This window comes from Brachionichthys hirsutus, chromosome 10 (assembly GCF_040956055.1).
Source record: "Brachionichthys hirsutus isolate HB-005 chromosome 10, CSIRO-AGI_Bhir_v1, whole genome shotgun sequence".
Lineage (NCBI taxonomy): Eukaryota > Metazoa > Chordata > Actinopteri > Lophiiformes > Brachionichthyidae > Brachionichthys > Brachionichthys hirsutus.
The window spans coordinates 11,087,725-11,104,708 of NC_090906.1; the positions used below are offsets into that span (position 1 = coordinate 11,087,725).

Genomic DNA, 16,984 nt, shown 5'->3' on the forward strand with positions numbered 1-16,984 from the left:
CGAGATGTGACGACGAGGACGGGGCGCCGTTAAACCGGTTCAATCGACAGTGGACTTGCGAGCCGAAAAGACTTCCGATAAAAAGAAAAGAAAAAAGAAGCGTCCCTGTGATGTTCTTACGTTTCCCGTAAGTAGCAGCCGCAGAACGCGGTGGGCTTTCGGCTGTTACCGGTCTCTTTCCATCCTTATTGTCGATCTGTTTGCAGGGGGGGGGGGGGCAGAATGGATATTTAGCAGGCATATATTGTGTAATATTTGAGTTACAAGGTTTCTGTCAAAAAATAACATTACCCTGCAACACCAGCCCGTGTTACGGCTCTAATAAACGGGATGCGTGGTCATTTATTGAAGAAGACAAGGCCATGGCTGCCATTCAGCAGGTAACACGCTGAACTATTGACGACCCACAAGCCTGCTGGACCAGGATTGAGGTCATTGATCTTAAACCATAATCCACTATAGGGGCAATTAACCTTTCACCGGCCCGAGATCAGTCGGCAAGGTCACCCCTGGCTGCTGTTCGGTTCTCCCTGCCTCCACGGTGCGTGAGCCGCATTTAGACGGTGGACGAAGCTATACGCTCAGAACGCTGTCAGAATTCAGTTCGTTCAAAGGACTAAAAAAAAAAAAAAGTTTCATTGTCTGCTATGATTGAAATCTAAACTTTACTGTAGTATTTTTTTTGTTTTTTTTACAGAACTATCACTCTTGAAGAAAGTTCTGATCACTTCCACAGAAGTAGAATAAAGATGGGTCCATCTTTGTCACAATCTACAGCCAAATGTCATATTTTTATATTTAATTTCCTCTAATTCGGTATTTAATGTTGTCTACTTTTTGTACATATTCTGAATTATTTACGCTTTAATTAACAATCGCGTTATGTTGGTTTTATACTTTGTTTATTTGTGTTTGTAAAGCAGGGCTTGTCTATTTATTTAGCTCCCTCTGTAACTAGATAATGATGTTTTTATGTCTTATGATGTTGCGTGAGTGAGAGACAAGGTGTTGGCTGCGCCTGATCCGTCCTTCAAGCATTCCTGTGACTGTGACCTTTGGAGTGTGTCGCGTCGTGCAGCGTAAGGGGAGGGTATTCTGGTACTGGTCGTGTGTGGACGAGAGACACCTGGACAGGGACAGTGAAACGTGTCTCTGGAGACGGGGGGGAAAAAGGCACTACTGCTGTTAGATATCTTCTGAATTAAAGACGGACACTTTTGTTCTAAATATCATCTTTTTAATCAAATATGGACTTCACAGAAATCATTATTAGTCCAGAACATATTAAGGGTTGTTGATCTTTTTAAAATTTCAAACGGCATTTTGGGAGCAAAGAGAAGAAGAAAAAAATTGACACTCAAAAATATTTGCTTACTTTGCAGGTTTTCTGAGAACGAGAATAGCGCTTCATTGAGCGACCGCTGGGAGTCACAAACATCCAGGCTTTGAACTCCAGCTCAGCAAGCAGGTAATCTGTTTTCACATCGCATTTTATGATGGTAAAAATATTCATATTATACTTCCCTTAGGATTATTCCTTTTACTTTTGGACTGTAAGCCTAATGCTTTGTCTGCCATACAGTTCATGCAAGACTTTGACGGACTTAAAGGTGAAAATCTGAGTTTTATTCAGAAAAAAAAAATACATTAAAGGGACAGTGGAAGCAAATAATAATAATAATAATATAAAAGAATGATCCAAAACATTTTGAGTGGCTCTTAATATTTGCATTTCCTTTCGCTCCTTGGAAGGGTGGCCTGTGCATTTTAGAAGGATAAACAAACGACAGTAAGTGCATCAAAGGGGGGGGGGGGGGTCCTCACGTTGCAATAATCATTGTGAGCGTGTCCAAATCCTGCCTGAGTGCAAAGGAACAAAGCGTGCATGCAAGGTGAGCAGCCTGTCAAAAGGAAAAGCAGAGTCTGTGGCGCAGAATGTCATTTTGTGGTCAAGTAAATTGCAAGAGGAACAAATAAGCAACAGATTAGTGCCGTCTTGCAATCTGTGAAAGGAGCCGAGGCTTTAGTGAGTGATGAGTTCTTTTATTTAATGTTTTTAAACTCAACCCGGAGCGTCTTTTAGCTGCAGCGCAGATCCATCTGTAATCATCTACCTGCCGCCTGTAGCCCCGCCCATTAGGATAGCCGACACAGAGAGCTAGCAGTAGCAGTAGCAGCTAGCTAGCTAGCTAGCCGACAGTGTGGACGCCGTCCTTCTGTCAAACCTGGGCCATGAAATCCCGCCGCTCAGCGACTTGACGCGCGAAACGAGGCGCCGTTATCAGGTAAAAATGCTGCCTCGTCCCGGGCAAGAGGGACACGCATATGCACGCACCTCCGTCCCGGGGAGAAGGAGCGAGCTGGCGTTAGCTGCTGCTAGCATAGCGAAACCGCAGCTTTCATGCGTTGAGGCTAATGCTAACGCCATTAGAAACGCACTCTGGTTCGTTTCGTTATGAGTAAACACGCCGCGTTTCTATAGCGATTGGTATTTAACTAAAACGAAGCAGACTTTTGGTTGTGTCTGCCATTGTTTTTTTTGTTGTTTTTTTTTATCGTAGCCCGTCCATTACTAGACTTGTGTCTATCAACTGTTTATATTTTTTTAAAGACATTTTCTTCGGTGACGCTGATGTTCCTCAGCGGCTGAAAGCTGATCCGGACCCGGCCAGCGGTGCACATGGTGAAGGGATGTCCGAGTCAGCAGCGATCCGGCAGCAGCGTCGCTGTTTGCACGGCTCGATCCATCCAGAGATTGTAAACTAAACGTTAATCAGCATCGGGTTACTGTGACATCTTCGCCACTTGCCAAACAGGCCTACAATCAAGACCAGAGTGGGGGGGTCAAACTCCAAAGAGAGCAGCTACAGCGGCAGGATATCTGCTGTAACCGCAAAAGTTGGTTAACATTAACATTAACTTGTCCCCAGTCAGACCAGCGGTGTCGGGTAGAAAGCCTTCATCTGTGCCTTCCTGTTGTACGTGTGATCTGTAATCTGTGATGATGATGATGATTATTGTGTTTTGGAACGCCCAGGAAAGCGTCTAAACCGGTTTGGATGTCTGTTTTCCGAGCGGGTTGGATGACCTTTAAATCCGCCGAAAGGTTCAACACGCTGAGTCCTTATTGATTACGTGGCTTAAACGCGTTTATGTTTTTCTGCAGTAAATTATACTGACACAACTGTGCTTAATTCAATGTAAATCCAGTCGTTTAGCACTTTGGCAGTTGCTAGTGTGACGCTGTCATTGAAACCCAGCAGAGTTCTGGCCCTGAGCTGTTCCTCATTTGTTGTTCTGTTGTTTTAGACATTATGAGTGGACTAAACAAGGAGACTAATCTTCTCAGAGCGAATGAAACTTTTACTGCTTCTTCGTTTAGCTTCGTTGAAGAGAGGCAGATTTCAATGTCAGGGTTTGCAGCGAATGGCCTACAAAGGGTTAATTTGCACACGCCAAAAAACGATGAAGCGGCTGGTTTAAGCTGCTTTAGTTCCAGAAACATCCTGAGAGGGAGGCCCCTTCGCCGTTACCCGATTACGCGTCAAAGAGGTCGAGCTGCTTTTCCTTTTAACCATCTCACCGATGGCGGATGCGGTTCACGACTGAACGGAAGTGCTGCCGGCTGCCGGCATTAGAGGTCACGTGAAGGTCGCGACTGTACGCTTAAGAAATTGAATCTCTTAATTATCAAAAAGCCCTTTGTCAAAAGGAGGGGCGTTTCTCCCGAGACTGGGCAGCATTTCGATTCCATGCGACTTACTTTCCGAACGTCCTCGTTGCGCCATCTTAAATCTGTTGCACTTTGAGCTTCACGTTTTCAGCGGCGTTGGTGCTGGAACTGGGGAGTCCAGAAATGAAAGGTGGATTTATTTGCTGTTCGATTTATTGGTGCTGGTTGTATCTCAGGTAGGCTTTCGCACCTACTCGGCGTTAACTATTCATTCGCTCTCCCGGGACGTCTGCGGGAGGATTTCATTTCATTTCCACTATAGAATCTTGCCATATTTGCCTCCCCGAAATGAGATGCGAGCGGCGGACAGCCTTTGTGAGCCGAGCAGGTTGCTGCAGTGCTGCCGTACTTCAGCATGAGTTACGCATCTGAATAGAGGGAGAGCGGTCACCGCTCACGAGCGTCACGACCTTCATTCAGTCACCTTGGCTGTTTTAATGTCACAGCGGTGAAGGAGGAGGGGCTGCCGGAGAGCGGCGCGGTTTTATTTTAGGTGCCGGTCGTGGTTTTTTTTGCGACTCTGACGTGTTTGTGATGTAGACGAAGCGGGCGCTTTGTGACGGCGGCATGTTTAATCTGGGCGCGTCCCGCGATCCGTGCAGCAAAACCACCGCTTTCTGGGCTAGCTGGGCTCGAAGTGAGTTTAGATGAGTGTACGAGTATTTTATTTAGGCTGGAATGAGGTGACATGAATACTTCTCGGATCGGAATATATAGCATGCATTCGTTTCGCCTGCTTCCTGTGTGATCCCTGTGTTTGCGCTGCAACCGTCCCGCGTGGCGACTTTAAAAGGAGAGGAGCAGAAATGGTCTGGCGTAAACATTTGGCAGCGTTAATTTCCTCTCGCTGTTAACGATTTTAACGTCCAGCGCAGCGAATATGAACGTGCCAGTCTGCGCTTGGACGCCTGCTGGTAGTTTAATGGAGTGTCAGGTGAGAGGTTGCAACGCTCTACTCACCCCGACCTTTCATTGTTGTTTATTCACACACACACCCCCCCCTCTAGGCATCATGTCTTCCAGAGAGCGTCGGACTGATGTCTACATAAAGGCGGAACCGAGCAGTCCAGAAGGAGGCGGCGGAGGACGGACCAGTCCTGGAGGGGCCTCCTCGGACTCCTCTCAAAGCGGCGGTGGGGGAACTAGAGGAGACGGGGCGAAGCGCTACTCTCCGCCGCTTTACACGCCGGCCCTGCGTTGTCACTTCAAAGACGAGGGCGGCGAAGGCCCAGAGGAGGGCTCCGCCGGAAACGGGGCGGGACGATGCAAGTACGCGCTCAGCACGCTGCCCAAGAGGCTGTGTCTAGTGTGCGGCGACGTGGCCTCGGGCTACCACTACGGCGTGGCTTCATGCGAGGCCTGCAAAGCGTTCTTCAAAAGAACCATCCAAGGTGTGTGTGTCCTGCTTGTTTTCTGTGGTGCAGTTTTTATATTTGGATCGCGCAAACCACGGGGAAACTAACGGCAAATCTTTTTTTATTTTTTTTATTTGTATCGTGGTGTGAATTGTCGACTTTTTTTTCCCCCCACACTAGGTAACATCGAATACAGCTGTCCAGCATCGAACGAGTGCGAGATCACGAAGAGGCGCAGGAAGGCTTGTCAGGCGTGCCGCTTCACCAAGTGCCTCAAAGTAGGCATGCTGAAAGAGGGTGAGCCATTTCCCAAATATCAATTATGTGCTGAATGTATTTATTTATTTTTGTTCATATTTTTAACTTGGCAACTTGTCTCTACGTAAATCTTTAAAAATGACGCTTGTTTCCCCCCCCCCCCCCGTAATGCAGGAGTTCGTCTGGACAGAGTCAGAGGTGGGAGACAGAAGTACAAACGGCGCCCCGAAGTGGAGAATGCGACGTACCAGAGCGCCCCTCTGCCTCTGACCAAGGAGAGTGAGAAAGGTGGATTCACATTCTCGTCTTCTCGCCGGTCTTTCTTTGTGAACGGGTCGGATGACGCGTCGCGCTCGGTAGCCTGTCCGTCAGATGCTGCCTCTCAAACGAGTAACGGTTAAAGGCGAGGAAACACGGCGGCGATGCGTCTCCCTAAGCAAACTGTCGGCTATTTAAGTAAGAGAAGGCAACATTTTTGTGTAAAAAAAAAAAAAAAACTGCTCAAGTTTTTGTTTGACATGGAAATGGAAAACAAACGATGCGGCGTAGTGACAGGTCAGGTGTGCTATTGGATCCGAAAGCATGACGGGGCGGAGGGTCGGGCGACATTGACTCTTTAATGAAGGGGAGTCTCGTTCTCGTCGATCGGTTGTGCGCTGCTGAAAACACGGTAAACACAAACGGAACTCGTTTTTGGAGGTTCAGCCGCACGAGAGGGGGAGACCCTCTTATCTAGAAAACTGGAGGCGGGACCAGCGGCGCCCTGTTACGGACTCTTAAGGAGACGGCGCCCTCCACAGGCAACCCGGTGCAAGTTCTGTCCCTCAACAGTGAAATACCTCCGCTGAGCTTATTCGCACAGATTTAGGTTTAAAGTTCGCATAAATCTGTCTGGAGGATTTCAGCCGCTTGAAAGCGAAAATGCCGAATCTTGAAAGTTCTGAAGGTCAAAGCCGAAGGTCGCCGTAGAAACATCTGCATCGATTTAGATGCACTTTAATGTCTGCACCACATATTAACCGGTTTTGCGTCCTTTATTCAGGTTCCTCCAACATCATCGTGTCCCACCTGCTGGTGGCAGAGCCGGAGAAGTTATTCGCCATGCCTGACCCCCTGCAACCCGACACCGCCCAGCGCACGCTCACCACCCTCTGCGACCTCGCTGACCGTGAGCTGGTCGTCATCATCGGCTGGGCCAAACACATTCCTGGTAAGAGATGCAAGGGGGGTCGAATCATTTTGGCTGCTGTAATAGACGTGGAAGCATGCCTCTGAATTTAATAACCCCCCCCTCCCCCCGCCCCCTTCAGGCTTCCTTTCGCTGTCCCTAGCAGACCAGATGTCCGTGCTGCAGTCGGTGTGGCTGGAGGTTCTGGTGCTGGGCGTAGCGTACCGCTCGCTCGGCTGCGAGGACGAGGTGGTGTTCGCCGAGGATTTCGTCCTCGATGAGGAAATGTCGCGCGTCGCTGGACTGACGGAGCTAAACGCAGCGATTAGTCAACTTGCTCGCCGTTTCCGTGCACTCAACGTGGACCGGGAGGAATTCGTCATGCTAAAAGCCATCGCACTTACTAACTCGGGTACGTGAAGCCAAAATCTACATTCAGTTTCCAGATTAGTGTACATTTTACAGATTTTATACTAAACCTAATATCATTTTAATCACCTCCAGCATGGGTAGGTTTATGTACCAGACCCAGACCCTGCCGATTCGGATTTTTTTTTAAATTAACTGACAGCACACACCTTCAAATGTTCCAATCTTATTTTATTGAACACAAACAAAAACGTGTGCAACGGGTTATACTACGAACCTGTTTTAAGCCTCTCTGCACGGCAGTATTTTTGCTTTTACAAATAAAAGGAAACCACGAGGTTTGAGGTCGTTAATAAAATAACTATCCAAAGCACAAACTAACAAAACAACCTGAACCACCAGTCAGGCGTCCTGAGTTTAGCTTTTCTTTCTTGTAATGCAAAAAGAAAAGAAATACCCAAATGTAAAATAACTTGGAACAGTTTACAGGACAAAAGCATTCTGCAAAAAACGAGTGTGTCATGTTTAACATTTTCACAAGTCAACGGGTAATAAGATTAGATTAGTGTCGGGTTTTATTTATTTTTTGATGAACATAAGCACGTCTGCTTTTTCACCAGAGGGGCGACTTCTCTCCAGCTACATGTCCAGCCAAGCTGAACAGGCGCTCGCTCTCAATGCTCGTGTGGGGTGGGGCGGGGCTTTAGGCTGGGGCAAGTAGGCGGGCCAGTCGGTGGCTGACTTTCAGACCTTTGCGGAGGTAGATGGATGAAATCTGTTTCGTATGCAGGAATCGCCGACCCCCACAAAATTAAGGATGGATCGATCAGTGCATGTTTAGCAGAAAGGCTTCTAGCAGTCGTACAGCAGCGTGTTTGTCGGCCATTCTGTTTTTGCAGACCACCTTAATTTGACTTAAGATTACTATCAACAGCAGATCATATGGCCTGTTGCGCTCACATCACAAATCCACGGATTGTTTCGCCAACAGAAGCTGACGTTAGTTCGCTTTTGTGCCTCAGTCTTTCTGTCTGTGCCAAAAGCTTGGAAATCAATGACACCCTTCTCTGTGTTCCCTGCTGTTCCGTCAGACTCTGTTTACATCGAAGACACGGAGGCGGTGCAAAAGCTGCGAGACCTCCTCCATCAGGCCCTGCTGGAGCTGGAATGTCAGCGGCACCCGGAGGACCCCCAGCGGGCAGGACGCCTCCTCTTAACGCTGCCGCTGCTCAGACAGACTGCCGGTCGGGCTCTTAGCACCTTTTACAGCATCAAAACCCGCGGTGGCGTCCCCATGCACAAACTATTCCTGGAGATGCTGGAAGCCATGATGGACTCTCCTTAGAGCCGAAAGCAGGAGTCGCAGAGGATGGGGAGGAAGCGGAGACAGAACAAAGACGCCAGAGACGCACAAAAAAAAGGCCCAAAAGAGTAAATGAGCGGTTTGTGAGGAAACAAAGTATTTTAAGAGACTATAAACACAAGGAATAATCTTGTATTCTGTCCATAAGTGGGGATTAATGAGACGTAACTTTAGTAAACGGTCCAGAGTGAAATATAAAAATGTCGTTTCTTCTACTTTAATCGTGTTCCTTCACTGCAGTCGTGTGGCTCTGGAACCTTTTAGAAACGAAGCGACATCCACGCACGAAAGCCATATCGACACATCCGGAGACAGGCTTGGGGGGGGGGGGGGGGGGGGGTCAGAGCGACACACACACACACACAGAGTGCTTTTCTTTACTGTAGTTTAGTGTGCCGTTGTAGGCAAACCCATAGGAAGTACTTGCAATATGTTTAAAAGCAATATGACTCAGATACTGTCCGTCACGTAAACATAGATAGGAGGGTGAAAACATCTGACTTTGTATATCAGTCGTTCTCCGCTCTGAGGACTCCAGGTGTTGATTTTCCTTTTTTTTATTACTGGCTTGTATTAGTGACCGCTTTGGGTCGGTTGCCGGATGAGAACATTAAAAGTCTGGAAAGAGAGAAAGCCACCAGCACTTTTTTTCGGGGGTCAAATACCGGAGTTGGGAGCCACTGGTATATTTAATAGGTGCAGGATTCTTTATAAAAAAAATGGTGTGCAATTCATTTGTAGTTCCAGGAGAAGGTGCATAAAAAAAGAAATTATGTTGGTATCAAATGCTCTTTAGAATTGTTCAGTGTTTTATGTAACGTTCTACTGGCATACAAATAAGGCTTCTGTAAAGACGAGCGCGTTGCATTCCTGTGCAGTCTAAAACCAATGAGCGGCACTGAGATCAGGGAAAACACAACTCTTTGACATTAAAGCCCACGTGGCAATGCTCAGAAAAGAAATGCGTACGCCTCATCTGCTTTTTTTTTTATTTTTAATACTCTCAGCTAGGTCTGACCACTATTTTTGACTTCCAGAAATAATGGTCGGACTTGTTTGACTTGGGGGACTCGATAGTTGCGTGATGAGATGTGGTGGTGAACGTTGGGTAAAAAGTATTCCCACGCCAGATCTCGTAATTGTGTGTGTCCCGTCTGTCGAGCGTTACGACTTCAGTGACGATAAAGGGCTCAGGACAACAAGAAATGCGACATCCGTCTTTCTATATGTCGCCACATAGCAGCATCCTGAAGGTCCGACTCATCGATCAACAGATTTATATGCTTGGAATTGGGAAAAATAATCTCTGTAGGAAGCTTCAGTCGCAAGGCCACAGTGTCTGATGTCAGACTCAGAAGTAGATGTAATGTATAGTGGCCAAATGGCCTTCAGTCTTTTAGCCATGTACAGATTCCATTTGAATAAAAAAACCAACATGCAATTTATCATTTACAGCCAGCAAATGTGATGCAAAGTCCCCGTTACAATTCTATTTGTGCAGCTGATGGTGTTCTGAGAGATGTAAATACTTGAACTTGCTTTTTCATACATTTCCTTTCTAGGATTTGAGGGTATTTTATTTACATTGTGACAGTCCTTGTAGGTTTGGTGTTTCTATTCAGGATCCTTTAAAAAAAAAACAAAAAAACAAATGTAAGCAGTGGTGCGTTTTTCTGAAGCCGATTGTCGTTAACTTGGCTTGATATATATTTTTTGTAGCACGGTGAGACGACAGAGGGGCTACCTCATGAGGAAGACGGCCAAACATTTGCAAAGACAAATGTTCATGGTTGATCTTTTGAATTGTCGTTTTTAAATATTGGATTTCTTTGTCAAACATCTGAGGTCTTTAATTTAGGATGTATATGCCTCATTAATTGTGCTTTCTAAATGTTCTATGATGCAAAGTGTCTCGGATTAAGCGGGCTGCCCTGTGGTTGTCATGGTTTCGCAGGTAAATCGATGCAGCCCAAAAACACCGCAGGTTATTTGCAGTCGTCAAACGGCTCGGCTAGCCGGGAACGGCACCTGTTAAATTCTGATGTATTCCTCTCGAATGGTTTCTTTTTTTTGGGAGGGGGGGTTAAAAATAAATATCTGAAGCAAAAAATAAGTTGCCTGGGCTGAATTAGAGCTGATTGGCTCGTGTACTGATGTTTTTTTATTATTTTTTAAATGAGCTTACAAACATGTTTCATGTACGGTGGGTTAAAGGTGAGGTTATTTGCCGTGTCGCTGTTAAAATGATACGGCTATTTGTAGTTTTAATGTGTGCATTAATATAAATAAGCAATACAGTAATTTACCAAACCGCCTACACTTCCTTGTATAGCCAGTGTACATTTAACATTGCCAGTAATAATAGCAACTAAAAAGTTATATTTAGTTCAAATCAATGTTTGTATTTTGAAAGACTATTTAAAAATGATTAAATTCTATTTTTTACTCAATTTGCTGTTTGGCTGTTGACGCTGCTTTATTTTTCGTGCGTGGTACTCCATGTGTATTTCTGTGTGTAGGCTTTGATGTCCTCGTCTCACCATGTCCACGTAAAAAAAAAAATCACTGTGAAAAAAGTGAGCTCTTCCACTGTGACGCAGCAGAGTGGATAAATGTGTAGGTGCTTTGTGTTGTGTAATAAATGGACACACCACCACCATAGGTCTCATCTCTCCCTGTGTGTGTGTGTGCGCGTGTGTGTTGTAGATCGGGGTCATGTGATGGAGACTGCTGTGAATGTTTTGTCTAATGTCCAAGGGTGAGATCTATACTGTGAGTTATGTTAATAAAGTAAAAAAAAAAATTTTTTTAAACTGTAAATGTCACCGACAGGTTTGAACGCTTCCTCTGTCGTCCTTTCAAAATAAGAGCATGTTGCTTCTCACAAGACGCCACAGATTGTTAGAATGTGGCGCAGTAAATAATTATTTAAAGTTCCCAGATTTGTGCAAACTCACTGTACGGTATGTTAATTTGCGACCATTGGAGAATCTTAAAAGGGAAGCGGAACACAACAGGAAACGCCCTTTAATAGCGCTGCTAGGCTAGCAACAACACAGCAATGCTAATGCTAACATGTTCTGCATAACAACCACCCTCGTGAAGAGCATCCGTGTTGCCCAGTGTGTTCGGCTCCTGCGCGGTTCCGCGTGTGCAAAAATGCCCATTAAGGTGAGTGTTATTGTTTGTTATCGTCAGCTGCGCATTACTCTGGCAGAAGCCGCGTTGTGTTCTGTCATAGTTATAAAACTCACACAGCTGCGTCATTCACGGGTCTGTCGTTAGCTAGCTAACAAAACTGTCTCCGTGAAACAGGTCGCCATGACAGCCGCTCAGCCGCGTGTGACAGAACATGTTCGGCGCTGCCGCTAATGTTACCGTACCGCCATTAACTTCACCCGCACGCTCTGAATCCGTAGCCTAGCCTGAGAATGTGTGTTAATAATCAATCAATCAATCAATCAAAATCTTTATTGCGGACACAATGGTCCAATAACAGTGAATACGCGCATATTTTTATGTGGCGTGTCCCTTAGCAAACATGTGTCACCCATTGCTATTTATTTACCATAAAGTTGGCAGACTACAGGTAACTTTAATGTTTGTAAGGGGTTAACTTGTGTCTGTGTAGCGCGTTTGCCGTATCATTAAAATAAATAGTTTTAGCTCAACTGCGTCACGGGCGTTCGGCCATTTTATCGGGACACCTGCATCTGTATCGGAGGATTTGTCACCCCCTGGTGGCCAACAGGCTCAATCGTGTGTTTGTGTTCCAACATTAAAAACGTGGAGATTTGTTGCTTTTCTTTTGACGCAATTAAACGTCAAAGCTTAAGGGGGGGAAATAATAATGTAAAGACCATCATTCCATGTCATAATAAAATAACTCCAGCGTGCATAGAGTTCAGCAGAATGAATGCACGTACATATAGATCCTCTGCTGTGTAGCTCTTCTGAGACTGTTGTGACAGAGAATCAGCTCAACAGTAGTTTGAGTTTTACATTATCTTCCCAACAGGTTGGTGACAGTCTCCCTGCAGTGGAGGTCCACGAGGGGACGCCGGGTAAGAAGGTGTCCATGGATCAGCTGTTCAAGGGGAAGAAGGGAGTCCTCTTCGCTGTACCTGGAGCGTTTACCCCCGGCTGCTCCAAGGTTTGATTCCCACGCTCGCTTCTTCGTGCTGTGTCTCGTGCACAGGCTGACTTTTGTGTTTCGTCTCCGCGCTTTTCAGACTCACCTCCCTGGTTTCGTGCAGCAGGCCGAGGACTTGAGGAGTAAAGGCATAGAGGAGATCGTTTGCATTTCTGTCAATGATGCATTCGTCATGGCAGCCTGGGGGAAGGAGCACGCAGCGGATGGCAAGGTTTGGGCGACCTTTTAATGGCAGTGGTAGCGTGCCCATTTCTTTGACTAACTGCACCAGGTCGAACGGCGTGGTAGACGCTGACTATGTGCCATCGCCTTTCAGGACACACCAATAATAATCTTTCACGTCTAAGAACTCGGGACGGTTGAAAGTGTAAATTCCCGTTTGACACCGACTTGCTGGTTAAAGCTTTTGAGCATCCCTTTCCTTTCTCTGCAGGTTCGAATGCTGGCGGATCCCACCGGAGCTTTTACTCAGGTAAACCGAAACGTGTTCCTGGTACTTTTAATGCGACTGTATTCTCAGCTGCGTTTTTCTTTATGCCTCTTAGGCAGTTGACCTGTTAATTGACGGTGGCGATATTGTGCAGGCCCTTGGGAACAAGCGATCCAAGCGGTATTTATCCCCCCCCCCCGCTTCACTGACAGATTCTATGATTATAAATCGGTGTGTAATGTGTATTTTTTTTTAAATCCTGTGTTTCAGATATTCTATGATCGTGGAAGATGGAGTTGTAAAGAAGATCAACGTGGAGCCTGACGGCACCGGACTAACTTGCAGCCTGGCTCCCATTGTTCTGGCTGATCTGTAGGTTCATCGAGATTCCTTTAAACTACAAACAGGGATGTCATTATCAATGTTGCACTTCCTTTTCTCCCGTGGCCGTTAATCAACCTCCAAAGAGTTGGAGGTTGATTAATGCGCACAAATATGGCAGTAGGAGCGATCTGAAGGAGCAGATATCACCATCTTTATGCTGTTACATAAATAAAGTTACACTGAAAGCAATAATGGCTTTTTCTTCATGTATTTCTCATAGTCTTTTCATATGCAAATACAAAATACATAATGCAAATGTCTTTAATGTCAAATGAAAATGGAGCAGAGGAACCCATCGTCATTTCATCACATGAAATGAATATATTTATAAAGGGGTGATTAGAGGCTTGTAATTAAATGTTTTTTTTAACGCATATTTTACAAGACCGGAATATTATATTTTGAGGGCAGCACGGTGGCACGGAGGAATGTGCATGTTCTCTCAGTGTCGTGCATTTTAGATGAATTGGTTATGCTGAATTGTCCATCGGTGTGAACGTGTGGTCAATAATTGTTTGCAGCCCTGCAATGAACTGGCGGCTTGTCCAGGGAGTACCCTGCCTCTGGGCAGTAGACTGCTGGGTTAGGTTCCGATAGACCCCGCGACCAGGATTCCGGATTCAGAAAATGAATATCTATATTTTTAAAGCCTCCGTTATGTGTAAACCGGAACATCCGGATATTTGCTATTTCTTTTTTTTATCCAGATGGGTATTTGAATCGCTCTCAAAATGTAATGGGATCTAAGTTGGACCAAGTCCCGTCTGCCGTTTCTTTTAATCGAGATCCGTCCAAAAAAAAATTCGGTTATACTGCTAACCGTCAAACAATAAAAACAAACACCGTCAAAATCTGACTATCCTGTAAGTCATTGGTTTGGGAATAGAAATCTTTCCCACTGCGTGACGTATGGCGCAAAATGGCGGGCGCAGTGCATTGTGGTCGACGGCGTTTAAAACAGAAACTAAGATACTGTGAGCCACATTCACGCTCATCCCGGACCGAGCATTGGAAGGTAATATCAGACAATATGTCGCAGTCAGTATTCAGAGTTAGCCGATTTCATTAACGTTATACTCTTTATTTATTTAAAGACACGTAGCATCACATCAATCTGAAGGCACCCGGAGTCTGAGCTAGCGGTTCTGATGCTACGCTAGCTTAGCTTCAGAGGGGCTAACTTCTGCGATATCGGAAGAATTACGGCACTATCGCGTTTCACGAAATGCCAACGATAGTATCGGTACACGCCGTCAAACGCGACTCGTTTGGGCATAAATGGAAACTTTTCTCACAGCTGGCATAGCGATTAAATGAAGCCCCGCGTGGAGGCCGTTAGCACGGGAAGCTATTAGCACGGGAAGCTATTGCGCGCGCGCCGTTCAGCGCTACGTAACTTTACATTCATAGCAGTGCTCGTAAATAGACGTTTAAACGCAGAACTGTGTGTTTTTTTGATGCGAAGCCAACCGGAAGTCTTCTATGTCCGTGTGGATGAAACTAGTGTGCTGTTTGACAAGGAAGGAGGAAGTTTAATTCCAAAGTGTCTTTGTGTGTGGTTAATTTGGAAACTCTGTGGAACAAAGGTCGTATACCTTTTGTGTTACAGCTTAGAAGTCTGATCTGTGGCCATCTTAGGAAGCAGCCATGTCGTCGACCAGCCAGAAGCATAAAGACTTTGTGGCAGAGCCGATGGGCGAGAAGCCCGTGTTGATGCTCGCTGGCATCGGAGAGGTCCTCGGCAAAAGACTGGAGGAGAAAGGCTTTGACAAGGTCATTTGATTTTGTCACCCTTTTATTTTTAATATGATTGAGGCTAATATTAAAATGTTCTTCCTCCTCCTCAGGCGTACGTCGTCCTCGGGCAGTTTCTCGTGTTGAAGAAAGACGAGGAGCTTTTCCAGGACTGGCTGAAAGACACTTGTTCGGCGAACAAGAAACAACAGCGCGACTGCTTCGGCTGTCTAAAGGATTGGTGCGATGCGTTCTTGTGAAAACAGTCATTGATTTCTACTTCGGAAGTCCAAACGGTGTTTTACCTTTTCTGTTCACCCACACAATATGTGTGATTGAGGTTTAACTGACACTGTCAACAAAAAAAAATTGGTTTTAAATGACGCTTGTTTATTTTGAACAACAGCATTCGTCCATTCTCACGGACTGGGAATAGGAATTGTTTGAATTGGGTTGATAATCTGTGTCATGTCTGGGTTCCACACATTCTGATCTGCTCAAATTAGCGTTTAGAGTTCCTGTCATCACCGGATTATTGTGTTTTCCATTAATGACCACATTTTATCCATTGATTGTCCTACACTGAGGGTTTATCTCTTAATCTTAATCTCACATTTTACTGCGTCTAATGCGCCGACTTGGCAGGAACATCCAGACTAATATTTATACTCTGTCTGTTCATGGGCTTCTCTCCACGTTCGTCTGTGTTTATAACCAGTGCAATGTTGCCATAAAGTCCATTTTGTTCAAGAAATTGCACGCAGTCATAATTATAAGATTTCACCATTTACCTTTTAAGAACAAATGTTTAAATCATTTCATGAAGGGGAGGAAAGTATGAAGATTTATGTGATCTACTGAAACACAAATCCCAAATCTGTTCTGGTCGTCAGTGTTCTGATTTTATGGCGCGAAAACTATTGATTGTTTGAAACCGAACATGCAAATGTGTATAAATAAAGATGCCGCTGCAACAAACTCCCCCTACTGTCAAATCTTTGTTGGGTCATGTCATGTGGCCATGTGTGTCAAACACATTGGCTGCAGATTTTGTTACTCTTGCTTTGTCCTGTTTTTCTGTATTGATTTGTGGCTTTTCAATCGGATGCCTTAATGCCGATTAAACATTTGGTGTCAGCTTTTTTTTTGTTTCACATTGTAAAAATACAAACGAGTCAAACCATTTGGTAACGGTAGATTTTATTTCCGTGGTTACTTTTCTGCCAACCAAAGGTGACATTTGAAACATACTACAAATGCGTTGGCCGATTTTCAGTCCTGAACAGAGAGGGGGGGGGGGGTCCCAAAAATCTCTTGTGAGTTGCCATGGAGGTGATGCGATGAGAAGGAGCTCGAAACAAGAGCAGTGTTCTCTTTTGAGCTTATGGTTCAACACAACCGTAAACGGCTAAAGAACATTCACATTAAAGGAAGTTGAAGTGTCTCTTGACTCTTTGTGTTTGGTTAAAAATGAAGATGAAAACCTGTCTTTAAAATATATTATAACTGGTGCATTTATTTATTTTTTACCCTAAAGAAATGTAAAATATTTCACTTGACGCTCATAACTGATTTCGGAATATTTTTTTCTGGGTTTGTTTGCTATTGAACTATAAAATCGTGATTTGACAGTGATCAGATGTTACTTTAAGTTTCACAATATAGCAACTACGCACGCGCACGCGCACACACACACACACACACAGAATAAACATTAAAATGAACGTATGTCATTATAACCCACTCGTACACCTGCTGTTCTTGGTCGATGGAATCTAAAAGGTAATGAGGAAGAAAAGGCCCCATCTGTAGGTAAAGCATCAACGATATCAGCAAATGGAAACTCAGTTATCACCTAAAAAAAAAGGAAGTCATTTTTCCAGTCAGCAAAAGCTGCAAATCCACGCAGACCCGTTACTGCTCGATGCACAGACTGTTTGGCACCTGTAAATATAGTATGTGTGTATGAAATGTCTGTTCTGATGATAGCTGACTTTTATTTTTATTTTATTTTTATATATAAACTGACTTATCGAT

At 45.0% G+C, this 16,984-nt stretch overlaps 3 protein-coding genes across 3 annotated transcripts; all 3 read left to right on the forward strand.

Moving 5' to 3' along the window:
- On the forward strand, positions 1-8,552 carry esrra (estrogen-related receptor alpha). Its single transcript, XM_068743977.1, has 8 exons — positions 1-127; positions 1,383-1,468; positions 4,741-5,124; positions 5,269-5,385; positions 5,521-5,634; positions 6,389-6,556; positions 6,657-6,926; positions 7,975-8,552. Exons 3-8 carry the CDS (start codon positions 4,746-4,748, stop codon positions 8,226-8,228), a joined length of 1,302 nt encoding a protein of 433 aa, XP_068600078.1. The 5' UTR covers positions 1-127; positions 1,383-1,468; positions 4,741-4,745; the 3' UTR covers positions 8,229-8,552.
- Positions 8,553-11,259: 2,707 nt separating this feature from the next.
- prdx5 (peroxiredoxin 5) lies at positions 11,260-13,419 on the forward strand. The gene is made up of 6 exons (XM_068744500.1): positions 11,260-11,417; positions 12,265-12,399; positions 12,479-12,610; positions 12,833-12,871; positions 12,945-13,009; positions 13,100-13,419. The coding sequence occupies exons 1-6, from the start codon at positions 11,322-11,324 to the stop codon at positions 13,203-13,205; spliced, it is 573 nt and encodes a 190-aa protein (XP_068600601.1). The 5' UTR covers positions 11,260-11,321; the 3' UTR covers positions 13,206-13,419.
- Positions 13,420-14,144: 725 nt separating this feature from the next.
- banf1 (barrier to autointegration nuclear assembly factor 1) lies at positions 14,145-16,600 on the forward strand. The gene is made up of 3 exons (XM_068744437.1): positions 14,145-14,228; positions 14,823-14,986; positions 15,061-16,600. Exons 2-3 carry the CDS (start codon positions 14,861-14,863, stop codon positions 15,205-15,207), a joined length of 273 nt encoding a protein of 90 aa, XP_068600538.1. The 5' UTR covers positions 14,145-14,228; positions 14,823-14,860; the 3' UTR covers positions 15,208-16,600.
- The last annotated feature ends 384 nt before the right edge of the window (positions 16,601-16,984 follow it).

Coding starts and splice junctions, on each gene's coding strand:
- esrra (XM_068743977.1), top strand. CDS start 4,746: ATGTCTTCCAGAGAGCGTCGGACTGATGTCTACATAAAGGCGGAACCG. Junction 6,557..6,656: donor CTGGGCCAAACACATTCCTG/GTAAGAGATGCA, acceptor CGCCCCCTTCAG/GCTTCCTTTCGCTGTCCCTA. Junction 6,927..7,974: donor CATCGCACTTACTAACTCGG/GTACGTGAAGCC, acceptor CTGTTCCGTCAG/ACTCTGTTTACATCGAAGAC.
- prdx5 (XM_068744500.1), top strand. CDS start 11,322: ATGTTCTGCATAACAACCACCCTCGTGAAGAGCATCCGTGTTGCCCAG. Junction 12,400..12,478: donor TTACCCCCGGCTGCTCCAAG/GTTTGATTCCCA, acceptor CGCGCTTTTCAG/ACTCACCTCCCTGGTTTCGT. Junction 13,010..13,099: donor GGGAACAAGCGATCCAAGCG/GTATTTATCCCC, acceptor CCTGTGTTTCAG/ATATTCTATGATCGTGGAAG.
- banf1 (XM_068744437.1), top strand. CDS start 14,861: ATGTCGTCGACCAGCCAGAAGCATAAAGACTTTGTGGCAGAGCCGATG. Junction 14,987..15,060: donor AGGAGAAAGGCTTTGACAAG/GTCATTTGATTT, acceptor CCTCCTCCTCAG/GCGTACGTCGTCCTCGGGCA.